Genomic DNA, 22,798 nt, shown 5'->3' with positions numbered 1-22,798 from the left:
ATTAGGTACCTTATAGACTTCTATGTCAAGGTACTAGGGTAAGGTACTAAGGATCTATTTGTCGGTATTTGGTACATGCAGCATCCACTTCAACCTGTGGGCCTGGGAGGGGGTCCCTCCCACCTGTGGTCCCTTCTGAAGGTTTCAGATTTTCCCCAAATTGAGGTTTTGAGTTTTTCCTTCCCCTTCTGGGAGCTTTGACAGGGGATGCTGTTGTGTACCTTACACCGAAAAGATGTCTGTTTGACTTCTTTTTTCGAAAGAAGTCTTGACATGACCTTTTCATCTGTGAAGCCCTTTGAGACTTCGGTGATTCAGGGTTATACAAATAAAATTTGATTTGATTTGACTAGGGGCTCCAATGGAGGACATAGCCAGTAGGAGGCCTCCATCAGATTGCTAATTAAATGTAGCGACAAAACTAGACGAGCAACACTCAGAAACAAAGAAAGTAAAAAAGCAAATACGCACCAACTAGGAGCTCAACAATACAACGTACAGTATCAGGAACACGAGATCACACGTGAGTGGTGTGGAAAAACCTGGCATCATCCTCATGCACAAGCTGCTCTTAGGTGAGCCTCTGGAATAAAGGTGTGCAGCCAGTATTTTATCAATAACGGTGATAAAATGTTGACCTCTCTAGCAAAGTCTCCTATCAGGCAGAATCTGTGGGAGCTCTGCGTGACGATCCCATCTGGAGGTGCTGGCAGACAAATATGACAACCAGAGCTGGTAGGCAACAGAGCGTATGTGAAACACGTTAATCACCTGTTGTGATTAAGCCTCAATTTTCAATGAATCCATATTTGTTTAAAAGAACAGACCGTGCATACTTAAAATAGGGTAGTTTTGTGCAAATTTTAAACTCTACAGTGACATGATGAGTTGAACAAACTAACTTGCTCAATTACCTACCACAAAAATCTAATGTGAAAGTACACAAACTGAGAAAATTCTGCATAGAAAATGTGTCCCTAAAATGGACGAAATCTTGTCAGGTGTGGACATGGGTATGTAGATTGAGCAGGATGTGAACCCAAAAGCAAGAAAATATAAAAGTTAAAAAAAATAATACATGTAGTAGAAATAAATAAGACCAAAAAAAGACACAAAAAGGAACAAGCTAGTGTGGCTACAACACCACCAATGCATCGATGCGTGTGTCAAGCTGATGGAGTGTAACCCATGTTGGCACGCATACAGTACTGCTTTAAGAAAAAAAAGCTGCTTGTATTGATCATGTGACCGATACTGCCACTTTATCACTCAATCAGTAGTTGTGACTGAGGCTCTGAACTTTACGAGGAAGCGCACTTGTCAAAGGGTACGTCTTCGCATAACGAATCACAACTCTTTCAAATATTCCCTTCATGTCAATATGGTAGGACCTCAAAGAAGAAGAAAGAACTCTAGCTCGTGGGACCATTTTGGCAAGGTTCACACTGCAGTCTGAAGTGATCCAATTTGGATTCTATTTGCCACTGTGCGTATGTCTGTGAGAAAGACATCCAATTTTTATACACACACCAATGTGATTCTTTTTCAGAAACTGAGCTGAACTCGAGACTATGACCCGTGTGGCGGATCTGCTATTCGCTCTGCCACTGTATTTTAAGATTATTAAAATAAAACCAATAAAAGACATACACGCAGAAATATTACTGTTTATAGTTTGGGTGTAATGCAAATAAGGTCCATTAGGTGTCATATTAATCAACAAAGTGACATAGTGCCAACGCAGTGTCCCCATGTCTTAGTATGACACTGGAAACCTCATTAACCCATGACTAGAACAAGTCAACAATCAAAAACCTGAAATAAAAGTATTACAAAATGCTCCGATGCCAGACTCATCATCTGCAATACATCATTCACACAGACTAAGGAGTGAAAGGAACCAGTGAAACTAAATAGTTTCGAAACTGATGACGAACACCTGGGCAACACACAAGGGGTACAGGAAGCTGATTGGCTGTCACAAGGGAACATTTTGACGAGGACAGGTGAACAGAGTCAGACTAACAAGACACTGACAAAAGGGGACCGGAAAACATTGATGAAGAAAGTGAAGAAAATCCAACCAACACAAACCTAGAACATGAAAGACACAAGGAACAAGACATGAAATAGGAAGTAAACAAAACCACAGATAGCACAAACCAAACACATTTGGTCTGTGGACTGAAAATCGAATATTTTGAATGAATATGCATAAACATGGAGACAATTAAAACAAACTTTTAATACATCAATCAATTACCAGTAGTATCTTTTACTATTTTATTTTATTTCATATGTTGAACATACAATCGTTTTAAAAAAGGAACTGAAATGGTAAAATAAAAACAAATGAAAAGAAATACATCATCAGTGAATATCGCATTTCAACAGTTTACATACAGGTGTCAAACTCCAGTCCTCGAGGGCTGGTATCTTGCATTGTTTTCAAACCTTCTCTCTCAAACACACCTGATTCAAATGATTTGAATCATTTTCAAACTCCTGCAGAGCTTACTAATTAGCTAATAATTTGAGTCAGGTGTGTTGAGGAGAGAAAACAGGAAAACATGAGTTTTACACCTTCACACTGTATTATTAAGTCATATTCAGCTACGAGGTTAATTATATACTGTTACATAATGTAATGTACCAGAAATAAAACAAAACAAAAATACACACACCTATTAACAATTCACAACTTCCTGCAGAATCTCAAGTCAATGCATCATTCATGTATTTCTGTAACAACATTCCAGTGTCTGAGCAATTCTATTCATGATTATACCAATTACGACGAGGGCTAATACACTAGTTCATGTCTAACAATTTTCATCATTATAAGATTTAAACATGTTAAATTTGTTCTCTATTTTTACTTGAGCATTGAATACTACGATACTATATCCCCTGTTGTTTATTTAGAGCTTGATTTGATAAGCATAGACAAGGCAATGCCTGATTGCTCATTGACTTTCAAATTCATTGCTCATTAGTGCTTCTTGTTTGCCTTTTGAGCACTCTCCAACTGCCTGATTGAAGAATCGATTGTTTTCTCCAACAAATGTAAATACATGCTAATTCGCTATTGATTTGCTCAAATTAATGTTGCAATTGATCTTCGCTAAAGACTGAATGAACTAAGTGGCGTCATTGGGGATATGTGCTCGAGCCTATCTTTTCAGGGTTATTTCAATATTAGTTGCTAGTTCATGTTTTTTTTTTTTTTGCATTACTCACTATAGTGTCAAATTTTGTTTTATCTGCACCAGTCATGGAAAACGGTCAGCATTTTATGCCTTATTTAGGAGGCTTGCACAGTCTGTGGTTAAGCTGCTTTGATGCTTTATCTTTATCTATCTATCTATCTATCTATCTATCTATCTATCTATCTATCTATCTATCTATCTATCTATCTATCTATCTATCTATCTCTCTCTCTATCTCTCTATCTCTCTATCTATCTATCTATCTATCTATCTATCTATCTATCTATCTATCTATCTATCTATCTATCTATCTATCTATCTATCTATCTATCTATCTATCTATCTATCTCTATCTATCTATTATTTTGATATAAAAAATTAAGCATAACTCAGCAGATTCAAACAAAACTATTAAATACAAAAAATGATGAAATCACAGTTTTAAAACATTTTCAACTGAATAATATAGCAAAATGGAGTGAATTGAAATCAATGTCCCCTGGAAAATTGATTACAATTTGCCTCAAATCTGTATAAAAGTCATTTTGATTAGCTAAATATCCAGGTCAGCGGCTCAGTGGATGAGTGGTTATTACATCTGCCTCAGAGTTAAGGGACCCGAGTTCAAAGCTAGTTGGCTCCGGCCTTTCTGTGTGGAGTTTGTATGTTCTCCCCAAGCCCGTGTGTGTTCTCTCCAGGCACTCTTGCTCCCGTCCACACTCCAAAAACAGGTGTGTTGGACACACAAAATTTTCCTTAGGTGTGATTAGGTGCATGAATGCTTGTGTACAGACACCTCATATTTCGATGAAATTAATTTATTTACTGAATATTTGACTGACATTGATTTAAATTTAATAATGAATTGGGTGAAAGAGAAAAAGATGAGATTCATTGTGTTAAAAATTCAGGCGCTTCAGTTTGTCATGTTTACTCATTATATAGGCCACACTGTATATCCATGTTCTGTGGCCAGACTGCGTTCTCCTATATATATATATATATATATATATATATATATATATATATATATATATATATATATATATAATATACACACACACTATAGATTGGTGGAATGGTATGGTACCTGGTATTGGTGTTTGCTGAAGAGTTGAGAAAGTGTACTGGTGTTTGTCTGGAAAGAAAGTGTCGAATGTCAGTCGAATAAAAACTGGAAGTTTTGTTAGGAAAAGTACTGTAGACTCACATTCACTGCAGTGTGATTCTAGCGGCAATGAATTCCAAGTAGTGGAGTCAGCAGCTAATGTTAGCTGACAGCGCAGGCTCTGGGCTGTCAGGCTAGTTGTTGTTTGTCTAAAGCACCAAGTTTACTTTATTTATTCTATTTTCACAATGTCCAATTGGAAAATTCCAAATCTGGAACATCATATTAGTGGATTACCCGATTTGCTGGCCTTCAGTTTTTATTCCTGCAAAGGAAACTATGTATATACAGTACATCATTAGATTTAAGTACAATATCAGTTGTATCAGCAAACAGGCATCTTGTCTTGTACATGCTTATTGTCCATTTTCCGTCAGATCGTCTGACTTTAGCTTTCATTGAAAGGGACAGACAAAGTTCCATATAGCTCAATGACATTAATAATGAGTAATTGGGAAGTCTTTAACCCTTTCACTATAATTGATAGATTGATTGATTAGTTTTTATTTATTTATTTTCAAAGAAAAAAAGTACGGCACATTTTTTTGTTGATAAATCTAGGATAGTTGGAATATTAATTTGAAAATTTCTAATTCCATTTCCACTGAGAAATTCCATTGGGACTGAGTAATCCAAAGACCAGGGGTTCGCAAACATTTTGGAGTCAGGGGCTCCTTTTAGAATTAAATAGAAATAGCAATTTCAGAAATTCATTTTTCCAGGACTTCCTTTGCAAATTTTAGCAGAAACCAGAAACAAAACAAAACAAATAATTTCAGCCAAAGAAATGCCCTTTTTATTCACCGACAGATTCAATTGGTCAACAAGTATATTTGTTACTTTTCAGCTATACTGAAATTTAGAAAAAAAAAAAAATATTGTAAATTGCACACCAAACCAGGTCAATTTCCAATTATTTAGTCAAAATCAGCATCATAAAATAAAATGCCTCTTTCGCTTTGCTGGCTTTATCACCTTGTTAGCAAACAATTGTAGACTTAAAATGCACTTTGACAAATTTCAAAACCATTCAATTTTTTTAACATATTAAACTAGTCGGATTGATTGCTTTATTGATTTAATTTAATTAATTTAATAAAAAATAAAATGAAATTAACACATTTTTTATTAATAAGCCAAATTAACCCCACTCTGAAAATACAAACGCCTACAATAAATAGTAATCAGTGTAATCTTTAGTAACACACATATACGGCACATATTCTCAATATATTTCTGCAGTATTGTTATTTTGCAAGATATTGTACAACGCAAGCTACTTTATGAACCACTGGGAAGGCATTTCATGTTATTGCTACCCTTCCTAATACCCATTGCCACTTTTTGAAAACTTAGGGAAGCATTTTCCCAATCAGGGTGGAAGGGTTAAAGCAGTTGATCTGTGAGGCAAATCTGCAGAACTACTTTGATTTGGTAGTAAAATGCAGATTAAATAAAACCTAACACAACATGATACTGAAATAGGTTCAACAAAGAACTCACTCTGATCAGTGAACTGTACTACCCATCTGCTCGGCAGAATGGTGGATGACGTTGTCATAGTGACAATGAGGCAGGAGAGGGGAAGTCTTCACCGTGTGGACAGAACAGTTAAAAGACTGACAGCCACGCAAAATGTAGGCTTTTTCCTGAAATTCCTTTCTTTGACCATTTTGTTGATTCTTTGGATTGGATAGGTTTAATTATTAACCTGGATCATTAGCCGTTTTCCTGCAATTGGGTCCATCTGCTTCCACCGTTCGCTTCACCTACCATGAAATCAATTGGTTTAATAATCATACCAGCTTGATATGGCTTGACCGTCTGCTTTTTGATGCTTAGAAGAACACAAAAAGTTGTTTCACAGTACTTGTTGGTTCAAGGATTTCAAAACCCTAACCCACATTAAAAATAAAAACATATGCGGAGGTCAATATTCTTTAAGATTTCAGCCGAGGTGTTGTAACCTTGCACAAAATATCTGAAGGTGGATCAATTTAATCTTGTAGCATTTCTGGCCTCAGTTCACCTTCTCTGCCTTTTCTGATCCTCTATTAGTGTGTAGGTCTCACAGGTAGTCCAGGGGTTTGTTGGACATGACTAAAGGGATTGCAGTATCTGTTCTCAAACCCAAGCTGGCAATCACAGAGGCTCTACAAACAGTGTTCAGAAATCTCAAGTTCAGGATTTAAAGCTGAGCTTTATATAAACAATTATGATAGTGCCTACTTCTATTTTATTCACTTTTTTGTTTTTGTTGTTGGTCATTGTTCACAGTCAGTTTTGTTTTGCGCTCCTGAGGTTATATGGTTATATTATCTCTGGTTACACTTTCATATTCACATATTTGATGCACTAAGCGCAACCTCTTTTACTACAGCTTTATTTACAATGGATAAAACACAAATCCAGGAGTAGGCAACTCACTTCCTAGAGAGCCACTACCGTGCATATAATTGATGTCGCTCTTCTGTTACACACCTGATTCAAATGATCAGGATCGTTATCAGGCTTCTGTGAAGCTTGCTGATGTGCTGATTGTTTGACTCAGGTGTGATGTAGGAGAGAAACAAATTGCAGGTAATGCGGCTCTCTAGGACCAAGGTTGCCTACCCCCAACCAATACACAGTTAAAATGACTAAATATCCAAAAAATATATTCCCCCTTTTTTTAAAGACAAAGTGGACCAAACATGTATAAATATTCAACCAATTCTGTCTGTGCTTCATCATTTTTGTAATTTAAAAAAAAAAAAGTTAAAATTGTCAAGCCATGTTTGAAAAAGCTTGCCAGGGTTTGCCATGATGCTTTTAAAATGTATTTAGTTTTCCATAAGTTCAAGCTACTGTACTCTATACTACATTAAACAAAAGAGCAGAATTAAAGCAACACAATAAGCTACATAACACATAAAATGACCATATTTTTTTGTGTGAAAATCTTTTTTTTTTTTCATTATCAACCTCCATGACATATACCCGTGTAACTCAAAATCAGACCACTTTTATCCAAATGACGGTTTGAATATTCTTAATTTGAAAAGTAATCTCATGTCATTTATAAAGCTTCTAACAATTATATATACCTCTAATTCAATATACCATGCATCCGTTTTAGCCAGTTTGCACTTTCAAATGCACTTTTGTCAAGCACTGCCTTATTGCCTCATTTTTGTCAATACCAAGCCTGCGTGGATAATTTTATTGGCAGACTTTGATCCATTATGAAAAGGAAAAAATGGCTTGACTTGTCCATTAAAGACAAAAAAATGTGAGAGCAGTGGCTTACCGCACGTGGATTTCAGCAGACGGGAGAATCAAAGCGAAGAGCAAAGGAGCAGCCAAGCCCCATGAGTGTAGACCCAGCCAAGCTCCATGGGAGTAATCCCGGCCACCAGGCGCTCCCCAGTGAGCTCCACCTTCAGGCCCGTCTTCAGAGGGGGGGGTCCGATGACCCATGTCCGGGTAAGGGAAACATGACTCCATTTATTTCTTTCATCATAGAGGTCTATGAGCCATGCTTAGTTTGGTCCCTCACTTCCGACCTGTTTGCCATGGGTGACCCTGCCAGGGGCAAAAAGCCCCAGACATTTAGCCCCTCCTCTCATACGATTAATACTTTTTACAATATATTTTGCCACTAGCTGTCATTTGAAAATGAGTTCCATGATTGTGGCCATGATTCGTTCCTGCCCAAGCTTTGACCACAGGTGATGTCAGTGGACAGCAGTGAAAAAATGTAAAGGTAAAAGTATTGAAATGAAAAATAATAATATAAAATAATATGAAAAATAATCTAGTCACCAAATATGAACTTTTTACAGCTAAGTAAGTGGTTAAGAACAGAGGTTGGATGGACAAACGTCACTGATCTTCCTCCCATTTCCGAGAAACCATGGTAACAAGGCTAATCCGAGAAACATATCTGAGCTCATCGTTTCAGGAGCTTTTCATGTGACTTGAAAGCTTACTATACAATTCCAATTATTGAAAGGTGTGGGGTGGGTGTAGGGGGAATCAATTTCTCAATTACATCTGTAAATTTTATTCATGATCTTTGCTGCAGTGGGGCATAATGATAGAATCATTCATCTTTCCTACCAGCTGGGTGACACAGAGCAAGACAGTCATTGACTTGGCTCAACAGCACATCTCACCACGGCTCTATACTAGGAGTAGGAGTAGTATTCGTTGTCTTGCATAAGATTCTGATTCTGGGCAACTACTTTCATTGGCTCAAATGACCCAATACTTGCAATCAGTGGTGACCCGTGCATTTCACACTTAAACTTTCAGTGATGTCCTACTTGAATACATGCATTCAATACATAATACCATCGTTTAGGACACCACGGCTGGAGAAATCAAATACAGAAGCACACGTATGCATTACTGGGCTTTGCATCACGATGTAATGTACAACACAGGCAATTTCCCAGTGCATTTAAACATCAATAAACCTGCATCAGCAAGTAAAACTTACCACTACGTGTGATACGTGATATCAATTAATTGAATATGACCGAAATAAAATAACAAAACGTATTAAAAATGAAAAAAATATATATGCTTGCACACACTCAACGGCTGTCCCCCAGGACACCTATTTTAACACAAAATCTGTTTTTCTTTCTTTTCTCAAGAAGACTTCAAAGACTTGGTTGACGTTTTCCTCTCCTTCAACCTCTGTGGGCTAAAAAAGAATTTAGAAAAATTTTATATTAGTCATGAAATTTGGCCATTAAGAATAATTTTACTCTAATTTTACTCTAACACCCTGGATATAATCCAGGGTGTTAGAGTAAAATTAGAAGACATATTTATTATTTGAAAGGCTCTTCTATGTTGTGCAAGAATTAATTCAAATTTTGCCCTGTCAATATATTTTGGTCGTTTGCTACTATTCTTATAATGCAATAATACTAATTATAATGCAGGTCAAAGTGTGGTTTCTACTTTTTGATTTTATACGTAGTCTGATCTTTTATTTCTGTTACTATTGCATGAAACTATGCTGAACATACTGGCATATTTTTTTTTCTCTGCAAATAGATGCCAAATAAACTTAGTTGATTTTTCTTTCACACAATGCGAACAGCACATCATCTACGCCGCAGACATTTAATTTGTTGCATGTGGCAACATAACCTGATATTTAGTCGCAGTCTCCATAAAAGGAGGTCATGTAGCAATTTCTCCAAATATTTCCCCCAAATAGTTTTACCTGCACCAGCCTTGCTCTTCGGGCAACCTGATATGAGTCCATTCAAGCAGCATCATAATTACTTCCATAAACTCTGCACCTTGCGACGTCATCTTTTTTGTCCATGTGTGTCACTTCACAGACGTAAAAGTTGCATTTGTTATTTATTTATCTATTTATTTGTTTATTTATTTTTTATGCGAGTGGGGAAAAAAAATATTGGGTATTCATGAAAAACAAATTGGGCATCATGCTGAGCAGTTTACAGTGTACTGTAATCTCAATGTCCTTCTTTTTAAGCTTCAAATGTTCCAAATAGAGGTTATTCAAAGAAAGAGACTCCTTTGATCTGCCCTTCGTTAAATGGGAGATTGAGTCTTTCAAAGTCAAACACATAATGTTCTGATTTTTACATAAAGTCTTTGCAAATGGAACGTAACACAATTTTCAAGTCATCAACGATTAAAGATAACTTTGAAAGTTTTTAAACAAGCCACCTAGAGTTAAACGTTTTCTTTTATATAAACAGTTTTGGTATTGTGCATCACAGTGTTTCAATGCATTTTATAGATTGTAAAGAACCATCAGTAGTCATTTGCTAAATGTGGCGTATCGAATGTGTTGTCTGTGTTAAAGCTCAACCGCTACCTTACAATACATTCTGTAAATAGTTCTGAATACTTTCTCAAAAGATTGAGGAGGAGGTGTGTTTAAAGTGCCAAATGTTTCATTATAGATGGGTTAAACAAAAGGTTAAACATAAAATACAATAGGAGCTCTTGAGTTCAGACATTGTATTAGGAGAGGGGATGAGAAGCTGAAAGATAACTGCATGGAGTTGAAGAGTTATTGATGCAACGAAAAAGTACACTGATTGGAAAATGTTCTTCTCTGCTGGGAGCATTTCAGCTCAAGTGAAGTGCAGGAAAGAACCTTGATCGGGTACTAGTATGAAACTGCTTTCCTGATCCCGTTTACTGCTTATTATCACAAGTTAGGTTTTAGATTTTAAAGCATTAAATTTTCTTATCAGCATGAACGAATGTTAGTTACCTTATGCGACTATAAATTCTATTTATAGTGTTTCAAATTCAAGCAAAATATCAAGCTAGGCACGGATTTTAATGCTATCTGACCTTACTGTCATTAAGTCATTTTTGTAATTTTTTTTTAAAATAATGTATATGAAATAAATTTAAAAAATAGGACTAAAAACATCGAAAATATCGAAGTTTAGTTCTCTAATGTTGATATTCTGGCACAACAGAAAATCCTATCCTGCTATCCAGTTAGCTCAACACTTCCAGACAATAACTTCAGGATATCAAGAGAAATGTTGACAGTCTCTTCAAAAACTGGGTCACTGCACTTTTACTGTACATCAAAATATACAATTCTTACCATAAATTACTCACAACAAATCTGATTGCTAGTCAATCTGATGAATGATGGTTATTTCTTTAGCTAATGCTAAATACTTGAATGACATTTCACCAGCTCTAAACAAATCAATAATCACGACAATTATGTGGTTTTTTTTTTTTTTTGGGGGGGGGGTTCTAGTTTTATACCGTTATTGTGAAATTTGTATTCCCTGCCATGCAGTTTGAGTTCATGTGCAACTGTTCCGATTTTGATCGGTTCAATAAATAATGACATTTTTTAGACAAGCCCGTGCAATGTGCTCTTGCATCAGCTAAGTTTTTCTATTGATGTATGAGCTGCTCTACCCTACCTGGTGAGTGGTCATTAAATGCACCTAAAGTCAACTGAGTGAGAACAGTACTTGCTCTTTTTTGCATCTCTTTGCACAAATTGATTTTTGAATGCAAACACTTCCTTTTTTTTTTTCCAAACCCTGTTAAAAAAGAACTGAAAATCAATTGCCACAGCAGATCTCGCAGTTCCACTTTGGACACTTTGTTGTTCAATACTCTGCTGCACCACCGTTTCTTAAAAAAAAAAAGTGTGTATAAATGTATGATGAAATGTGTTTAATAAAACCTTACCTACCTTTCTTTCCCATGCCCAGTGATCTCCTAACAGTATAAAGGTTGAAGAGTCTAGTTTTGGGCACAAACAAACGTTATTTTTGTTTTACAGCACATTGCAGCGTGCTTCAGTGAGTAATGATGCTCATCACTCTCAACTCCTTTGGAAAAAACAAACAAAAAAAACACTCTTAGGGCGCTAAAATTGAAGCGTGAATTAGTGAGGCAACATTGTATATAAACTGTATTTCCCCAAAAATATTATGATATGCCCTTTTTTTTTTTTCCCAAAAAATGAATGCCAAATGTATGGGTGCATCCTATAAATGGTAATTTGAAATTTAGATTTTCAATTTTTATTTTTTTTTTATTCAAGACCATTCGAGGAAGATTGATCAGTCATCCACATAACCTGAGTTTTGACGCACAGATGTGCATTTTTTTTTAATATCAACCATATTCTTATTTACAGTAATTAAAGGGAGGACAGGAGGTAGACATCAGTTGGCTATTAGCAGCAGGTGCCTGTTGCAGCAACAGCAGCTTGTGTTAGCTGAGGTTGTTATGACATTATCAATAAAAGAAGCAAGCAGACCAAACCATCGTCCAGTCCAGTCTTGTTCTCACAGAGAGATATTACTAAAATGGAGAGAATCTTGTAAAAGTTATGATTTCTCCAGCTGATTCAAATAAGAGTGGCAAGGTATGCAGCTGAGTGCTTCGATTAGAGAACACAGGAAGGTATTCTATTTGATTTTTTTTTATTAATTGTAGTCATTTAGCATGTATACACGATCATAAACTTGGTCAAACACAGATACTCCTCAACTTTGGGTATTTATGGTAAAATGAACTCGAGTTGGTTGCAAAGAAAAAGGAAAAACATCTGCTCTGTGTGCATGAGCTACACTGGCAAGGCATTCACTGACCGCTCACAATCTGGGAAATCTGAAACATACTCAACACGCAACAAATATATAACTTGTGCATATGAACACAAGTAAATATTAAAAAAGTTTTATTTTGTTTTATTTATTATATAGATTTATTCTGTTTCGCTGTAGTTTTTACGTTGTTGCCAAAGTGTTGGTGTATCTTATACACAATAACAAAGGAAAATAATAACATAAAAATAATCTAGAAATAACAGAAAATTTGGACCCCAAAATTAAGGGTGCATCTTATACACAGGTGCGTCTTATATTTGGGGAATTATATAAATGATTGACTTCAAGGAAACTAATGTGATGACCACTGTGTCTGGTGGGTTGGCACCCTTGCACCTTTTATTGACAAGCTGCCACTGATTCAATTGAGTTTTATAGCCATTCAGGAGAAAACATAATCACATCCCCACAATCATTACATTTGGCCACATTATTAAACCACCCTGGAGATATCGGGCAATTGCTTCTTGCAGGGAGATAGAGAGTGAATGAGCTCTTTATTAATGACAGAATGATATCAGTTTTAAAACATTATGTAACAAGAGCTGACAGGTATCAATTTTGCCTTGATGACTAATGTCTATGGCCAGATTCAGAAAACTAGTCCAGTGTTATAGGGTTTTGCAACATAACATTTCAATGAACATTTCTCTATTCATGCAATTTTGAGCCAGGCTTGACAAATGAAAGTAGGAACGCAATGATGATGAAAACATCAGGAGAAATTAGGAGTCAGGGCATTTCTCAAGGCTTATTCAAGTCAAGGGGGAGTGAGAGTTGAAGTACCAATATTCCATTTGCAATACAACTTCTACCACGAAAAATATGTGGCAGATTTTTTTTTTTTTTTAATCCATCACCTGTTATGTGTTGACATTAATTTTGGTAAACATCGGATAACAGCAGACGTTTATTCATTTCTTTTAGTGATTTCATAACGTGAATTTTTCACAAGTAGAGCGCCTTCTTGCATGTAAATAGCCTTATCTGTTCCACGCCCCCCAAAATGCTCCCAAACCCTTTAAATGAATATTATTACATTACAAAAATGCTTCAAAACATTAACAAATTTATATTAGAATTACATTAGTGCATATGAATAAAAAAATATCAGAATAAGAATAATAAAAAGGCTCCTAAACCATTTAAATTAATCATACTAAGAGTAGCAGTTGACAATTTGAGTGCAGTTCATTCCTTTGCTTTAAGACGGTGCTTGTGTGTTGGTGATAAGTTGGTGATAAGACGTTTAATTTTTACTTTTACATTTCCAGTGATCCAGGAAGCATTTACAAGTCCACAGGAGCAATAATATTTATTTTTTGGATTATTTTGAGCATGTGAGTTTACTAAAGTTTAGTTTGGGGTCATGCAAAGCTTTTCCTGAGTGGTGGCGTTGCTAAAGTGCTAATGACGTGCTAACGCGAACATCAGACGCGGCAGCCCACAGTGGTATGTTTCATATGTGTTTTTATGTGAATATTTGCAGTGTTAGCCATAGCTAATGATAATTTTATGTTTGTTAGATAATTTTATGATAATTTTATGTTTGTTAGTTCTTCGGTGTAAATTGTTGGTGGGAAGTGTGGATGAAAAGTGGAAGAACAGAATAAATATCAATGCAAAAAACTATTGTCTCGTTTGTGACAAAAACTATAACAAATAAGGTAGAGATCACGGGCTGTGATAGTCATGTTGGTGCGAGCGCTGGTGTCTCGTATTACATGCAACTATGTTACTTTTTGTAGCTTGAATTTTCTCTCGTTACAAGAGGCAATAATTTTCCGCTGAGGTGTTTCATAAGTTGAATTTTTCGTAACAAGACGCGTTCATAAGTAGAGGTGCCACTGAACAGTATATTACATTGAGGCCATGTGTAACAATGATCTTCCTGATCCAACAGATAGAATGGCGGAAAAAAAGTGCTACAAAGACTTATTTTGTAATCCATATGAATGCCATTTACTGTAGATGACTACAGTTGAAAAGAATTTATGTTATGATTTTTTTTAACTGACAGTTACATAAATACGACTATTTAGCAAGTTGTCTTCATCATACAGAGTACCATTTCATCTTTTCTAACAGCCTACACTTACCTGTATGCGGCATTAAAATTCCCATCCTCTTGTAGACTATCAATGTCACACTTCCAATGGCCATGGTTTCCAGGCCTTCATCGGGTACAGAAGCCTCACTGAAAATTTAGCTCTTATAAGATTATACTTAATATGAGATTACATCTACTCTGTGCTGGTGTAAGCATCTTCTGTGGCAGATTATGAATTAGGGCTTTATAATGGGCACTGGCAGGGATCTGCATGTACTAGTGATGTGTAATAAGGACAGCGCTGCGGTGAGTCAGCAGCAACTTGCTTGATTAGAGCAGCTGGACTTCAGAAAGTAATGCCTTTGCTCACCCATAATAAACAGACAGAGGGGAATGACGCCCACAACATCTTACTTGGGATATGAACCATAAATGTGAAGAGTCATGTAACTCAAGGCACATGCAGTACTTGTCAAATGTTCAGAAAGATTTACAAAAATGGTGCCAAACACGATGAGGTCAATAAGTTCAATATATTACCTCCTGAAAAGGAACAGCCGTGAACCTAAAGTAATTCCAGTTTATAAAGCATCATGCACATCATAAAGCTGACGGAAAAAAATACCACAATGAATTCCACAAATATAAGACGCGCCCGTGTTTAAGATGCATCCTTAATTTTAGGGTCAAATTCAGGTATTTTCCATTTTACATTTCCATTTTATTTTATAGCAAAACTAAATCAATCTTATCTTTTGTAAACTCTTTATTTTCTTATGTTCATATCTGTAAGACATCTATTTGTTGTGTGTAAAATGTGTTTAAGATTTCCCACATTAAGAGCAGTCATTGAAAGCCTGTCCTGTGTGGTGAATGCACTCGAAACAGTTTTTTTTTCCTTTTCTTCGCGATGCAGTTTGAGTTCATTTTACAATAACGATCGTTTGCATATGCCAAAATACCACAATTAATAAACGACACAAATGGAATACATTTCTATGTTCTGTTAACCGGTGCGCACTTAATTGAATCAGCTGGAGACATCATAACTTTTACAATGTTCTCTCCGTTTTAGTAATATTCATGTGTGTGAACAAGGTTGGACTCGTGCCTTGTTTCAGTCTGCCCACTTCTTTGATTGAAAATAATACCATAACAACCTCAGCTAGCATGAGCTGACTTTAGCTACAACAGGCACTAGATGATAACAGCCAACTGACGTCCGCCCTCTTGCTCGCCCTGTTACGCTAATTACTGTAAGTAAGAATACAGCAGATATAAAAATGCACATCTATGCTGCAAACGGCGGTCTATGTGGCTGGCGGATCAATTTTCCTCGAATGATGTAGAATTAAAAAAAAAAAAAATCTAATTTTTAATTTACCATTTATAGGAGTCATACTTTTAGAGTTTTGGTAAAAAAAAAAAAAAAAAAAAAAAAAAAAACGTGTGTCTTATATTTGGGGAATTACGGTATTTAACAAAGGGGGGAAATACAACTTCACTGAATTAGGGTAATTCCAAATTTTGTCTGGTAATGAATACCGTTAAATGATGTTGAAGTAAAAACACAAAAGCCATGAGACTTCATCAACATTTTATATATTTTTTTTCTTTTTAGCAAAAATTTTTTCACACATGATTTTTTTATTTTATTTCTTTTTTCATTTTAAATCCTTGAGTCGCAGAATCATGACTAAGCCAACTCACGCACACAATTTTATTTTTTAGCAGCGTGAAAAGGGATGTTACAAGATGACACAAATAGAACTAGTAAGTTAAATTGTCCATTCACAAAATACAAATGTATCTTTTATCAACAATGGTCTCCCTTCTTGGGATACTGAACTTGTGTTTGTCTTTTTGGTAAAAAGATTGTCAGTAAGGATTTTTATTTTTTGTTTGTTTGATTAGGGTGTTTCTTCCAATTAATGAACATTTTAAGAACAAGTATTTTTTTTTTTTTATGTTGCAGTTGTGGAAAATCCCATTTCACTGAGCCAGCAAGAAACAACCAAGTTAGTACACCACAGTAAAGCACCTTCACTGTATGCTTGCAATGAAAATAAAAACACCATCAAATAATTTCCCCACGTTTACATTCCACCCAGTTATTTGTACAAAATATGCCAATATACAGAATGCTACACCTAGGGATCAAAACAATTAAAAAATAAATATATAAACACCAAAAAAAAGAAGAAAAAAACAGATGCAGAAACACCCCACAGGATATTAAGAAAGGCATGAATGAACAAGGGGGTGGGGATTTTTCTGTTAGGCTGTAGTTCAGAATAGCCATTAATTCAAACTAAGTGTAATATACAGCTTTGAATGAAAGAGAATGAATGATAAATAGCTCATTGGATGAATCAACTCAAGAAATGTATTACACCACTGCTTCTTTGCCTTTCTGTGTCATGCCATCTGGTTTAACAGTATTAGGAAGATTTGCCCATGATATGCAGTGTTTCTCATTTTGCTCCAGTTTGTTACAAAAGGCAAATTTTTAACATAACCAGGCTAGAATATTTTCTTTTTTGGCATTGCCTAAAATAAACAATGAAAAACGATGCAGCCTGTTCACCTGACCTTTGCCACCAGCTTTAACTGTAAAATGCAATGCAAATGAGAGTGAACATGGATAGATAAAAATAATTTGATCTGTTTTGTGCTACATTTTGTTGAATGATGCGCAAATAAGTAAAAATCTATCATACTTCGACCCATTTATGACCTTGCCTTTAGTTTTATTGTTTTCCTATAATTTAACTGCAAAGTATACATTACCCAAAGTATAAAACAAGCCGAATGTGATGTGTTTCCATTTACTTCACCTTGAAAATGAAGACAAATGGTTATTTTTATGCTTGGGCTACTATGCAATAGAAAGTAGCAGTGGATGATTGTAATATGATATGAAATGGCTTCATGGAGGCTACCGTTTGTCATATTTCGATTCTGCTGGATAACCGAGCTGCACATCCGTCACTTGATGTATCACTCAAAACAATAAATAGTATAAATGATAGAAAACCTTGATGAATGTAAATTTTAACCTCCCATCCCCCTCCCATTGTAATCCTGGGGCCCTTCGATCAACTGTGGCAGTAGTCTTATTTCACGCAGTGGGTCACACAAAATTACATCTCATTCAGCATAGCTGCAGCAAATCCACTTGGCAGTCAATTCATTTGATAAAGACTCAGTAAATCCACTCAGAATTTTCCCTCTCTTTTCCCTCTTTGCTTGATACTTTCATGTGCCAAGTTGAGGGAATGTATTCCAGGCCATTGCTGTGCGATCCAAGACTCAGGAAAGGTGAAATACATTGTATATACTGTCAGAGACTGTCTGAGTTTAGTATTTTGTGAGAAAGATGACATGGTTGAACTTGTAATACTCCAACACTGGTCCCATGTGGCACACTTTCCTTTTCATCAAGTCTTTCTTTTGTCTACGTTTGAGATCAAGTATGGCCCGGTAGTACTCAAACAGTGCTTTCCATTACCCACTCAGAGCCCTCTAAACTAGGCTTATCGTCCTCATTGTCATCGTACTGTAGTAGCATGCCATTAACTGACAAACTGCGTTTCGTCCAAATGTTACTGATTCTGCGAGGGTAGCTGCCACGGCACTGCGTTGACCCAACGTGACCCATGTCAAACGAATGGCTCCTCTTGGGTTTACCTTCCTGGGGTAGCCCTAGAAGACGGCCCAGCATGGTTGTGGACTCTGCTCTTCCAAGTAGAGGTTCTTTGTCGGAGAGTGGCGCGACAGCTCCTGTAATCATAGTGGAGGAGGTGGTGGAGGGGCCAGCTACACTTTGACGGTCCTTTGTTATCCCTCGCAGCTCCATTGTGGTGAAGGCTCCCAAAAGGTGGTCCAAGTTTGCTTGTGGTTTATGGCTGTGCCTGTGCCGACGGAACTTACTGCTGGGCAGGGTGCTGCATTCAGCTCCTTGCATACTGTAGCAGTCACCGACCCTTCTTCCTGTTTGGCTGTCCAGTGAGTTGGACGAGGATGAAGATGAGGAGATACTGCTTTGGAGGGATCCACACTTGAACTCAACCATTTCCTCGCGCATGACCACCACGGCTGATTTGACTTGTGGCGGTGCGCCGTTGAACCTGTTCATGCCCCCGTTGGTCTGTGAGTAAGTGTTGCTTACGGTGGGTAACTTGATGGTCTGGATGCCGCTGGTCACCTTATATCGTACCATGAGGATGATTATAAACACCAGTAGTGTGGCGACAATGATACCGCCAATGACCAAGATCATGGTGCCGCCCAAGAAACCGCTGTGAAGAGACTGGCATTGGGGATAGTCATCGGTTGTCATGAATTGGACACAGCCGACTATGTTGGTGGCTGTGAGGGTGGTGGCACTGTCATCCCAGATGGCCAACACGCACAGATCATACTGCATCCCTGGGACAAGATTGGTGACTACGAAGGCTCTGTTAGTCATGGGAATCATCCTATAAACACACAGAAGGGGGAAAAAAGACAGTGTTAGTCTTTGCACAATACAGACAGTAATCAATGCTTAGCTGTAGAATGCCTTCCACAAGAATCATGGTCATACTGTGTTTGGGAGGGTTTACGCAAGTTCACGTTTGTGTGCAATACATATATCCACTAAACATTTAAAATATTAGTGAATGAAAGGGCTTTTGTGCTATCAAAATAGAATGGTGGTTCTTCATGATGAAATATTAGACAGTTATGCTTTTGGAAATGTTAAAAGTTAGTCTAGGACAGGGGTGTCAAACTCATTTTTGTCACAGAGAACGTTATAGTTACGCTCATTATTATGGTGAAAACCCATAAAATGTTTGTTACATATAGACAAGTTGATGGAATTCTATTTTTCATATCAGATTTCAAGAATAACAATTTTTTTGATTATTGTTCAAGTTCAGGTAAAAAACATTATTCGTTATGCATGACATTTACAAATTTTAGTAGAGATTTGAGCAAGGTCCAAATAAGGAGAAACTTGAGATTTGCTTTGCGTAAAGTGGTGTGGGGGGCCACATTTGGTCCCCCGGCCTTGAATTTGACACTAATGCTCTGGCATGTATATTAAAGTCCACATTGGAGTGTTGCCATGATGATATATCACATGGTCATTCAGTGGTCACCGTCTATGCCAGGGGCCTCCAAAGGTTGCTCTTTCTGAGTAGTTCAATGAAAGGTCAAACGATATGAACAGAAAGTGCCTTGGTATTTTTTTCATCATCTCTTTACAGCCATCCTATCTCTGTGTTACCATAAAATGAGACTCCAGTAAATAAGACAGGTTTGTTGTCCTTTGGTTCCAGTGGTGATGAATTGCAGGTTAATACACTTGCCAATGTTATAAAAATGACGGCACCTTGTCCTTGATTGCATTATATTTAAAGGTGTTTTTGAGAAGCCAAGTTTTGTAAAAACTGCAGCCATATCAAAATATTAAAAACATACATGACGCAGTGTGTTCAGGCTGTCAGTTTTTTTGGTTTCAGCATGCTTCTATCTCAGAGACGATTCATAGTCAGCCACTGACCCGTTGGATAAGCTTGAACTTAAACAACTTTGTAAAACATGGAGAAACAACTATTTCCTATATTTCCATTTTTTGTTAGATACAACTATATGAAAATAAATATTAAGCACTAATAAAATATTTTGTCCATGTAGATATTGTGAAAAAGAAAACCTCTTTATTTAATGGGGAAGGCAACCTTTTGAGGTTGAGTATGGCTTTCAAAATGATAATCAGTGATCTATGTTTCACATTGTTGTGGTTTTGCTGACTACCGTGTTGTTCACTGTTAACATCTACGGAAAGGTCAAGGTTGTTCAAAATAATGTGAACTGTCAGCTTTTCAAAAGAAAAGAACAACATCTTAGACTCATTGTTGTGCATTGACAAAATTAGTAATATTCACATCATGCGGCTCGGTGAAATAGGTGTAAGCACGTCCGCCTCACAGTCCAGGGACCCGAGTTCAAATCCACCTCACTCCAGCCTTTCTGTATAGAGTTTGCATGTTCTCCCCGAGCCCGCGTGGTTTCTCTCCGGGCACTCAGGCTTCCTACCACACTCCAAAAACATGCATGGCAGGTGTACTGGACATACTAAATTGTCCTTAGGTGTGGTTGGGTACGTGAAAGCTTGCTCGTCTCTGTGTGTCCTGCAATTGACTGGCAACCATTTCTGGGTGTCCACCACCTACTGCTTGAAAGCAGCTGGGATGGGCAGCAGCAAGCCTGAGACCCTTGTGAGGAAAAACAGCTATAGAAAATGCATGGATGGATGGATTCATGGTCTGGATGCTGCATAATTGCTTTTCAGTCAACTGTGAAGATGGGGGAATATCCCAAAATGACAACAATTTTGATGATGAGCAGTGGCTAATTTCCTCCACACCATTCGATAAGAATTGAGGCCAAAGGCCCAGTGTACACAAAACATGACTGAACAGTTGTGCAGCGTGCCCGACAATGCAACTATATTTCATGTGTGAATAGCCTCTGTTGCCAAAATGCAGTCAATAACTGGCCTCTTAAATATCTCATTCTGATTTTCACTTCTCACATATTTATCATTGTTACTTTTAAAAGATACAAGAGCTCTATACAGTTATTACCTGCTTCTTTCTTGAAGAACACGCCATTCATTTTCAAAATGTGTTTTCCTGATAAAAACACCAAGACGTTCGCGAGGGTCAATCGTCAAGTATGCCAACTGTAATTTTTCCGCGAATGTCCAGTTCAGTCAGCTGTGTCCCTTGGTGTGTGGCGGCCCAAAGTGTTTAATCTTAGTTCCATTCAACCGAGCATCTTGTTTTTGCCCCATGAAAGTCCCTGAGGTATTTTTATAAACTGCTTTGGAGCGTTCATGAGGTTTCATTTAAGACACTGGGCCATAAAGCCCAGATCAGTGGAGGGTTGCAATTAATGTTATCTTGGACTTTCTCCAGTCTTCCCCATGGATCTCTGCAGCTTAACCACATTGACTATTTGGTGATCTGGTGAAAAAGGAAACAGTATTTTGCAAGTTTTTTTTCCAGCCGGCTAAAGAAACAATCTTGTCCTAAACCTCTACCGTGTACGAATTTTAAAGGCTATTCTCAAACATTCGGTTTTGATTTGCTCAGGTCTGTGCTTAGCTGACCTGTCATGCTTTTGACATAAGATTTTGTTTCACACCCAAATGGAATATTTTCTGGGCCCAAAATAAATTCACACTGTCACAGAAGAAAGATTAATTCACAATGTTAATGTTTCTTGCAAATTTACACACTATGTCTAAAATTACATTTTAACAAATGCTAGAGTTATCTATGAACAGGCGACGTTGCTGTTCATCTATCTCTATTCTTAGCTTTAATCCTTGTGAACTCCCTCCACCCCACACACATTGCTGCTGCAGTTCATTATTCATCATTAATTGCCTTTTTCCATAATGAGGAATACACTACTTTTCCTCGTGCATGAGGGAACTCATGCAATCGTTTCCTTCCCTCACAAGCCTATAATTGATATTCAATCTTATCATTGCCAGCATAGATGTGTCTAGCCCATTTTCGGGGGTTGCAGAAGCACCTCTAAATAACAGTAGCCCCAAAATATGTGAGGTTTTGAGATTTACTGTATAGGCCCCTATACTTATAATAGATAGATAATGAGAAAAATAATCATAATAAATAACTACCCACCAACATGAGCACGCACACACTGAGCAGGCATACGACAGACAAATTTGTGTCCTGAGATGCTTGCTTGATTCATGTTAAGACAGAAAATCCTTTTTCCTTCTTGTAGTTCTTTGTATTTGTATTTTAAAAAAAGTGTTTTTGACACAGTAATGGTATATCTGCTTTGAAGACATGACAAGGGGTCGTATTTGGTTTTATTCAATTATTTAGAGTAATTATGTCAAAATTGATTTTATATATATATATATATATATATATATATATATATATATATATATATATATATATATATATATATATATATATTTATTTTTTTTTTTCTTTGTGGCCCTTTAAAGGCGAAGTCAAGAGAGACATTTTGTTTCCAATAATGTGTTCCAACTTTTTTTTAAACATCTCAAGGGAGTGGCCATTTTGCCACTTGACTGAAAATAACATGACAGATGCTTGGGGCCCAGGTAACGATCACCTCAGAGGAGGCATATGCTGTTCAAAAAATATTGCTACAGGTTATGAAGCTA

General features: G+C 36.8%; 1 protein-coding gene and 1 long non-coding RNA gene across 3 annotated transcripts in view; both read right to left on the bottom strand.

Annotated features, from left to right (window-relative positions):
* Positions 1-2,010: 2,010 nt before the first annotated feature.
* Positions 2,011-14,667, bottom strand: LOC148413157 (uncharacterized). Its single transcript, XR_015867789.1, has 4 exons — positions 14,618-14,667; positions 11,594-11,643; positions 7,667-7,808; positions 2,011-2,094 (listed from the first exon to the last, which is right to left on the bottom strand). It is a non-coding gene; the product is annotated as an uncharacterized LOC148413157 (long non-coding RNA).
* A 1,484-nt stretch (positions 14,668-16,151) lies between these two features.
* LOC148413155 (leucine-rich repeat and fibronectin type-III domain-containing protein 2) overlaps positions 16,152-22,798 on the bottom strand; it is a 143,983-nt gene continuing 137,336 nt past the window's right edge. For both annotated transcript variants that reach the window (XM_088433715.1, XM_088433717.1), the window contains one exon: positions 16,152-19,049. In XM_088433715.1, the coding sequence (XP_088289841.1) occupies positions 18,059-19,049 (991 nt within the window). In that variant the 3' untranslated portion in view covers positions 16,152-18,058. The remainder of the gene's footprint in view (positions 19,050-22,798) is intronic.

The sequence above is a fragment of the Hippichthys cyanospilos genome, chromosome 14, assembly GCF_059441005.1.
Source record: "Hippichthys cyanospilos isolate Australia breed blue-spotted pipefish chromosome 14, RoL_Hcya_1.0, whole genome shotgun sequence".
NCBI classification, from domain to species: domain Eukaryota; kingdom Metazoa; phylum Chordata; class Actinopteri; order Syngnathiformes; family Syngnathidae; genus Hippichthys; species Hippichthys cyanospilos.
This window is presented reverse-complemented; position numbering and strand designations above follow the sequence as displayed.